General features: G+C 25.7%; 1 protein-coding gene across 2 annotated transcripts in view; it reads left to right on the top strand.

Annotated features, from left to right (window-relative positions):
* Nucleotides 1-3,674, top strand: part of LOC100161436 (serine/threonine-protein phosphatase 2A regulatory subunit B'' subunit gamma) — a 16,919-nt gene extending 13,245 nt beyond the window's left edge. For both annotated transcript variants that reach the window (XM_008186111.3, XM_001949549.5), the window contains exons 9-10: nucleotides 691-904; nucleotides 2,575-3,674. In XM_008186111.3, the coding sequence (XP_008184333.1) occupies nucleotides 691-904; nucleotides 2,575-2,832 (472 nt within the window). In that variant the 3' untranslated portion in view covers nucleotides 2,833-3,674. The remainder of the gene's footprint in view (nucleotides 1-690; nucleotides 905-2,574) is intronic.
* The last annotated feature ends 6,242 nt before the right edge of the window (nucleotides 3,675-9,916 follow it).

Here is a 9,916-nt window from a genome sequence, read left to right as displayed (position 1 = left end):
GGAGAGGGGTTGATACGGTGTATTATATCAACAAAAATGACTACAGGAAAAACTTTCACGCCCTGTAGAATAGGTAGTCGGATTTTGTTAATTCTTTTTTTATTTAATAAAAGAGAACATTTTTCAGGTTGCCTCAGAGGCAGAATTTTCATTTTACTTTAAATAGTAAATAGAAAAATATGTTTGAACAGAACAAATATTGTGCATTATTCAACCACATATTTTAGCTTCCATAATTATAATTTTGAAAATCGGACTTCGATCCAACATGCAAAATGTTCTCCTTTTAAATTAAAAAAAACAATTTGACATAATCTGACTATTCTACATGGCGTGAGAGTTTTTCCTAAAAGACATGTTTTTGTACTAAAAAACTTACCGGCTCTGACGCCCAAATACTGATAGTAGCGTTCTTCAAACATTTTTTTGGAGGAGTTTTGTAGTATTTTGCCATTCATTGATGTAGCTTCATTTGATGTTAAAATATTATGTTTTAAATCTTTAACTGAATGTACTTTTCCACAAAATTACAAAATCTTCTACATAAATGTTTAACCTTGTGTATAAAATTACATAATCAGAATTTAAATGATTTATAATACTTATTATTAATACAATAATAATTAATACATTTATGTATACAAAATAAAAATATAAAGTTGTTAATTATGGTAAATTTTTTTATTATAGGTACAAATCAGGTGCTCTCACTTCAGTATTTTTGGATAGAGTGTTCCAAGATGCATTCACATATGCTGGTGAAATGGACTACAAGGGTTATTTGAACTTTGTATTGGCTACAGAAAATCGACATGAACCTCAATCTCTACGATATTTATTTAAATTTTTAGATATAAAGAATCAAGGATACTTGGATTCATTTACCATCAACTATTTTTCTAGGGTAATTTTTTTTTTATACACATTTAAGCCCATGTCCAAATTCTTTTATTAGTGTTTTTCCATCAAATTTTGTGTGAATTAAGTTTATTTTAATCTATTTACTTGCTTACTTTGTATACTTAATTTTCTTTTCTTTAGGTGTGGTTTAAAATAACTTGGTAATTTCAAGCACTTTTGTGAAATGCATTTCCAATTATTTTTAATTGTGATTGTTATTTAAGTTTTTAATTGACTTTGGAAGAATATTTCTTGTCATTTCCAACATAATTTAATAAGTTAATTTTAATTATAATATTTTATGGTGCCTATTGTACGAAACACATAATAGTCAAATATTGATGATCTTAACAATAACAAGTACAATATATTAACAGGTTATATCAGTTATTAGGCCATATTTTATGGGTTAAAATTGTGTTGGATGATTAATCAATAGGTCAAAAATGCTGAAAATTAAAATCCTTATCATAAATGATTGAACCTGTTCACATTTTTACTGACAATATTGTGATTACCTCCTGTAAATTTTGTGTTCTAGTAGACCATAATTTTTTGAGTTATGATATTGATTAATGATATTAAATATTGTAAGAATTAAATAGAAATTAAATTATTTTGCATCAGATATTTTCTGTTTTATGTTAGATGTTTAGACATTTTATAAATTGTTCTTGGAATGTATTATTTATTTATTTATTGATTTGGGTTTTTTACATACATCAGTTAGATATAGCATAGATATAGTATAGATACTTATGAGTTATATAAGTATTTTAACTTCAATTTAAATTTATATTATACGGTATTTGTGAATTCTTTTCTGTACTCTGTTCAAAATAAGAAATGCTTGTGGCGGCGACCAGTTTTTGTCGCTAATGGTTGGGCAACACCCATTTGTCACCTTCACCGTGACAACTATTTGTATACTTGCCATACCCCTGCGCAGTAGCTTGCTGCCGCAGGTATTTCTTATCTTGAATAGAGTATATAATCTCTAATTTGTATTATTATATCACACTAGACGTGAAGTAATTATAATATAAATACATACAAATTCTAAACTTACTGTTTTCAATACTCTAAAGAAGATTAAGTGATATTTCAAGGTAATTTAACTATACATTGTAATAATATATATTATAAACATTATATATTTAACTATACAACAATAGTTATTAGCTGTTTAAAATTATATTTTTTGTTTAATATTTAAATAACTAATTTGTGAATTTTAATTTCTTTTGAAAATATAACTATTTGTCATACAATAAATAGCTAAATAATACCTATCATTTTATATCATTAGTAACAATTAGCTTACAATTGCAATACCTTACCTCTTTTATGTACTATGTAAGTGGTTTCTATCTGTTCTCGTTAATATTTCTTTTGTATGAAGAATAATAAAGTCGATTAATTTTAAGTATATTTTTAAAAACTTGGTGAGAAAGTCATGCATACCAAAATATTTAATGTTTTATTTAAATAGTGCCTATACCACATTTAAGTTTTACTTATAATAATTTGATGTCTTATCAATTGGGTATATTTTGTAGAAGCATATACATAAAAATAATGCTTATAAAATATTAATGCCATAATTATATTAATCAGTGTACAAGCCCTGAAATATTGTTATTAATTTTGTTATAATATTATTATTTTTTACAGGCTGTTGCCGACAGATTACCTAAAGAGCAACAACAGATGGTTTCATTGGAAGACATAAAAGATGAAATATTTGATATGATCAAGCCAGAAGATCCAAATAAAATAACTTTAAAAGATATCATACGCAGTAAAATGGGTCATATATTGATAAACATTTTGATAGATTTTAATGGATTTTGGTCTTATGAGTTCAGAGAAACTCTAGCTAATAATCGTATCCCTGACAATAACTTTAACGAAAGTTTTGTTACACATTAACACATTACAAAATTCAACACAATTATAAATTAAGTATATAAAATGTAATATAACTATTGAGTACATCATTTGTTTTGTAATTTATCTCTTTATAACATTCATGCCATCATTATATTCTATACATGTATTTTATCAACTATTCAACAATGGTATTAAATGTATGGTAGAATATATTTATGTAAGTTATTTTTTTTTATTAAGAATCTCAACATTAATGTTATGAATAAATAAATATAAAAAATATATACTATAAAGTCTTACCATTGACTACAGCCATTAATTTTATATATTTATTTTTAAATGTTAACACTAATATTTATTAATATAATGGGGTGTTTGTTACTATTTTTGATAAGTATTTTAAGTTTATGCTATTACTATTTCCATCTATCTCATAAATAAATAAATTTAAATTACTTGTACCTAATTATGATTAAAATTGTAATAATGTTTTTAATATCATATACAAAGAGGACTGAATATTTTAACTATAATGATTTATGTATACCTAATATTATATTGATATTTTACCCGTACAATATTAATTTATATTTTATTTAGAAAACATAGTTGCCATTGTGTCTGCAGTATTTAATGAAACACTTCTAAGTTATAAATTGTAGTAATTTAATAGACAATACATAGTCTGATGGTATTCTGGTTGTACAATGTAGGTACATAATTACATTGTCTTATCTCTGACACAAAATTGTATTCTACATTTAAAACTAAAATATGAGTAGATCCATAGAGTTGTATCATCTGTTGAATGAAAAACTAATGTACTTTATAAAATATATTTTACTAACGGTTCTATATCAAATATAGTAGCTATTCTACAATGTTGTATATTTTTTTTCTGAAGATTATTAACTTTTTCTATTAATTTTTTCTAAATCTATTAACTAATTTTTGTTTAACTTTTATTTATAAATTATTTCACGTAGGCAGTACCTACCTGTTTTATGTTGAATGTTGACATCATAAACTCACATACTCAATACTTTTTTATATCAAAATCTTGTATATAATATAAGATTTTAATGATCATGATTCTAATAAATAATACAACATACTTTGATATTATCAGCTGTTTATTATTATTGGTATGTCTATTGGTTGATATTTAACTAGAAAAACCGTTTTAATTGTAAAATCAATATGCTCTAAAATATTGCATTTCATAGCGCGCAGTATGGTTTCGACTTTCGGTGTTTGCACTTCTTCTCTTATTATTTGTATGAACGTTTATGTGAGGAAAACAGAAATTTGGTATTGGTTTACCTGACAAAATACCTCATCCAACATCAAAATAACTTAAACGACCTAATTCAATCAAACAAATTATTCTCACATTCGACAAAACTCTCAAACCAGCAAAGATATATTTTAAAGAAACCCTGACCTAAATCAACTATGACCAGCTTGAGTATATGATTGATAACACTCAGTAATCCTAAACTAAAATCATTAACCATTACATGCATTGAAATATTGGAATCATAGATGTCATATTACCTAAAATCTAATATTAGGCATTTTTTAGTTTTTTAGGTACCTAAATAAATACCTGATAATTATTATTTTATTTTTGTTGGTGATATTTTGGTAGGTACCTACTCGTTAATATTTTATACTTGAATGTCTTAAAATTATTAAAAGTTATAAATTAATATAACCATATAGAAGCTAAAATACAAAAGCTGTATTATTTTTAATTACATAAGCTTATTCAATGAATCGTTTTGGTAAAAGCTTTATTTAAAGCCTTTCTATTTAAATATATTTTTTTCTTTATTTTGTTTCATTGTCAGTGTATATTAATATTTCAGTATAATGGATTTATTCTTGAGATCCATTGAACTGAATTAAGTCATTACCTATATATAAAACAGAAGTTTTCAGCATTTTAAAAGCTGTACTTGAGACTTATAAAATGTAAAATATATATATATGTAAAACAGTTATAACAAGTAGAAAAATTAAATCATATTATTATAATGCTGCAATTATTACGGAATGGTTCTTCTCTCACACTTATTTGTGTCATGTAAATCCTTTTACTTTTTAGATAGGTAATTTTCTTATAGTGAAACATAACTTAATGAAAAAAAAAATCCTTTTACTTTTATTTTTTTGTAACTTTTATATTATATAAACTAATTTGTCATTTAAAATATTTATTACAACAATATTATTGAGAAGATTTTTCCTGCTCTTTAGTAGGGAGAAGTTTAGATTTAGTACACAAGGGTCGGTATATTAATGCAATAAGCACAAAATATATTGACAATGACAAAAATAATAATTAGTGTACCATATTCTACTGTAAGAAATCAAATGTTTTTACGGAAAATGGAACTCTTTTGTGAAGATGTTGAAAGAAACTTTGCACTTTCCTAGCTTAGTTTTTCTGTAATAGAATAAATAACAAACAAAATCCTAAAAAAAACTTTTTAATTATTTAAAGCTATTTAGGTATCAAAAACCAGCCAAGTGCGAGTCGGACTCGCGCACGAAGGGTACAACTCACGTAACATCATCTATAAACATGTTAGCAACACTGATTATATTATATATTCTGGGATTTTCAGTATTTGCTGATATAGCGGCAACAGAAATACATAATCTGTGAAAATTTCAACTTTCTAACTTTCATGGTTCATGAGATACAACCTGGTGACAGACGGAAGGACAGCGCAGCCTTAGTAATAGGGTCCCGTTTCACCTTACGGAATCCTAAACAATTAAGGGTTCAGTCATGAAGACTAGAGATCTCTAGTATTCATGGCTCAGTGCAATAACCACACAAGTCCATTTTTATTGAAAATGAGTTTTTCACAGTGGAAGAAATATAAGAAATAAAGACGCAACATACGTTTTTACTACGAATACATGATAGAATATTATACATTATACAACATATTTTAATGTTTTCGAGATTAATCATACCAATAATATTTACACAATTCATTTTTCCGAATTATATATTTTTATTTTTACTTTGAAATCCGATTATTATTATTACTTTTTTTAAATATAGATTCTGGAGTCTTGGGAAAAAATTAATTTTACTTTTACCTACTGTAGTGTTGATTACAGCTAACTTAGTTAGGTAATAGGTTAATATGTTGATGTAGGTACTTAAGTACTTTGCATTTCTTCGAGGAGCAACAACGATTGAGGAGAAACTATACCTAAAGCATCCGTTTAAGTTTACAACAAGACAATTTTAATTTTAATTTTTTTTAGTTTTTAGGTCCCTACCTACCTAATTTGTTAGCAGTTCAAATACTCAATTAAATATAGATACCTATATTAAATATCTGAATTTTCACCGATATCATTTAATATATTTTGCTATTTAAAAAATATTATCCAAATGTTGATTATCAATACACTAACCTAACCTAACCTAACCCACATAATAAATTGCATTATTAAATAATTTTGGACAAATTTAATTGATAATGTTAAGGTAATAAAACGATAGATGAATACTTTAGAATCTTTTATTTTTTGGGCCAGTGAGCCAGTTGTACCGTCTACGGTTACACTTTGATTATGCTTAATCAGCGGATGACAGATTTTAAAACCGGGCAAATTCGGCCAATTAAACTTCGGTTAACTTTAATCGGCGATGGTACAACTGGCAAGAGTAATCCTATGATTATATATTTATAAATACCTAATATAATATAATATTACTTATGATATGTTATTATTATTATTATTTTTTTTATTATTAGGTATTATTATTGAATTGAAAATCGAAACAAAACTTTTTAACATTTATTTGAATATTCAATATACATATATAATAATATATAAATATATATATAATCTTTAATAGTAGTTACAATTTAAGAATATATGAGCTGGATTATACAGTTGACTTTGAAAGCGTGAGGGGAGTAGCTACCCTGCAGTAACACTCGACTAAACAACACTTAAACCTCAAAAAGTGTTAACACAAAAAAAAAAAATTTTAAAAAAATTACTTATTTGTAAAACTGATACATAATACACATTCCTTGTTTTGGTCAGAACCTGAAACTTATTGATCAGCATTTGTGGTACGGTTTTAAATGAAGTTAAAATGTCATTAAATGGGCAAATTATAATAATTCTAATTTAATATTATGAATGGTGAATAACATTAAAAATCAAATTATGTATAGTAGGTGTAATAATTATGGTTTCATAAATGAATAATATAAATGGAAATAATTCAAAAATTGGTAAATATTGAACTTAATATAATGTGTTATTAAAAATCCAATTAAATTTTAAATGAACAAAATGTATATTTATAAATTCTTTTCGCGTTTCCTTTCATACATTTTGATCGACTCGATTGAAAAGGACGTTAGATACACTGTTTTTAATGGTTTAAAAAAATGTAGTTACTTTCTTCCGTCTGAGTGAATAAAACATAAACCACATTATTATTTATTACGCTATTGGAGTTATTGATGCTTATATATTATATACCTACTTGCAGTGACCTTTAATCTTTATGCAATGTGATAGTAGTCTTAAGTTTACCAGAATATGATAGACACTATAATCTATATACCTAATGTTTCGCGTTTACCTACTCTTCTCTATATTATGTAATCATCACGTCTTTTTGTCTCAAACAAGTTTTAACATTATTTCATTATATTTCATTACATATTATATTCTCACTGAAAATGTTTAACAAAAATGTTCGTGTACAAACATCCATCAGCTAGAATTAATGAATCATGCAATTTAACCAGATCTAGTATTTTCAGTAATTGTTGTTGTTAGAAATAAAATTAACTCAAAAATCATATTCTGATTTAGTAAGGAATGGGGTAGGTATGCATTTGAAAACAATAATACATTTAAAACACTTAATATTTTATTTTGTTATCTATAATTGAGTATTTGAGTGCAAGTCACTCTTTAAAGATTGCACTGGATAAGTGGACGTCACTCTGCTGTACAGTAGGATACAAGTGGGTCACTGTATAATGGATGTTAAATATGAATAATGCATTTATCAGTTTTTAATTTAAAAAGATTTTGAACTTGAAAATTTATAAAATGTTCAACTTTTATAGCTAAGATTTGAAAATAGGTAGGTTATTCTGTAACTAAAAAATCTCAAAAATATAATAAAACACAGTTTCTTTTTATAGTTAGGTATTTATGTTCAAATTTGGACGAAATTACATATTAATAATAACCAAGAATAACGATTTTAGTTATTTTGTTGTAATTGTGTAGTATTAATTAAACATGTTGTCAAAAATCGAACTGTAAATGCTTAAAAAAAATTGTTCCCATGTATTTTTAATATTTTTCAAATATTATTGTAACAATATATCAGGAGCCTTGTATTAAGTTTTCAAGTTTTTGGATCCGATAAATAAAATTTAATTGACATTTATAGAAAAAAAAATTGGAAACTGAAAATGTCCGTAAACCGCTCAAAATAAGTCAAAATATTTAAAAAATTTTATCGTTTCTAGAAAATATTATACTATTACTTTATTACCATAAACAGTCAGTGAAAAATGCATGTATATACGGTTATTTTTTTAGAGTTACATCAAAAACTAAAATCGATTTTGCATAAAAGTTTCAATTAAATCTTTGTAACGTGTTGGCTCTTAAACGGCTTGACTGATTTGGCTGATTCTTTTTTTGTTGTGTTCGTAGTTGCTAGGACAAGTTCTTATGAAATTAAATTTTAGGAAAATCCACCGGAAATATACGTAGTCTGGATGTTAAAAATACAACAGTGGCACCCTTTATTCAGAAAGTTTCGGAAAAACCCGAAGTTTTTGGAATATTAAAAAAAACCCGAATTTGTGTAAAGTTAAAAAATTGTACCTATTTATGTTTAAAAATTAAAATAATCTATGTAAAAAAAAAAACCATTTTAAAAAATAGATAAGGAAATCTGTCATTGTCATATATCACATTTGCCAATACGGTTGTCAATGTATTATTGTATTAAAATTTAAAATTAAACTATTAAAAATATATGGATATTTCAATATTTGTTCTAAAAATAACGTAGATACATATCAAATTGTTATTTATGTGGGAGAGTGTATTTCCCCGAAAATAAACCACCTGTCTTTTTAAATGTTAAAAATTGTATAGGTACTTATTGTCAAATTATATTTGTAATAACTAATAAGCTATTATAGTAACTGGCTGATAGGTTTATAAATTATATTACTGTAACTATATTTGATAGTTTTTATAGTTTTAAACTTAGTGAGTTGGTAAAAATTAATTAATATTAATAACTAATAAGAAATACTTAATAGTTAGTACTTAAGTAGTTAATATTACAAATTATAAATATTTTTAAATCAAGTATAGAATTCTCTAGATTTATCCACTTCAGACTTTAAGTTAGGTATGGTATATATTATAATATGCATGTAATATGATTGTCAACCCTCATTATTTATTAGATTGTTTCCACTATACATTACTTTTTTAGTTCTTTAGAAAAAAAATCCATTTTTTTATGAAATTTTTTAATTTTACAGGAAAAAAACCAGTTTTTTCGCCAAAAACATTTTTTTCCGGAAACTTTAAATGAAACCAAATTTTCCTAATTTTTTCGAAAAAACCCGGGTTTTTTTCGGAAATTTTGATCCCTAGTATTATATAGTGGTTGCAATTGGTTAATCGGGCTGCATGTTTGTTGATATGTATTATTTTTTTTTTTTCATATATTATATAGGTACAAATGAATGTTTGTGTGTAGATTAGACCTGGGAAGAAGATAGGCTAATGTAAATAGGGTTAAATTTGGTTTTATTTTATGACTGTGTCTAGATACCCGGGTGCCTGTGAGTGATGAGAGAAAATTGTAAGAATAGTTATACGACGGTTACACTGTGCATGGTTATGACGGCTACAAACTAGAGAAGTGGTGTTGCACAACAAGTCGGGGGATATTTCCGATTTGTTTGTCCGAGCGCACCGCAGTGAGCGAGTGCCCATGCGGCTATCAGTATTAATGATTTACGATTTTTTTCACGTTTTCCGCCCTGAGGGTATTGAATATATACACAGATGGGTCCAT

Source organism: Acyrthosiphon pisum, chromosome X, assembly GCF_005508785.2.
Source record: "Acyrthosiphon pisum isolate AL4f chromosome X, pea_aphid_22Mar2018_4r6ur, whole genome shotgun sequence".
Lineage (NCBI taxonomy): Eukaryota > Metazoa > Arthropoda > Insecta > Hemiptera > Aphididae > Acyrthosiphon > Acyrthosiphon pisum.
The sequence above is the reverse complement of the archived record's forward strand: the minus strand, read 5'-3'. Positions and strand labels throughout refer to the sequence as shown.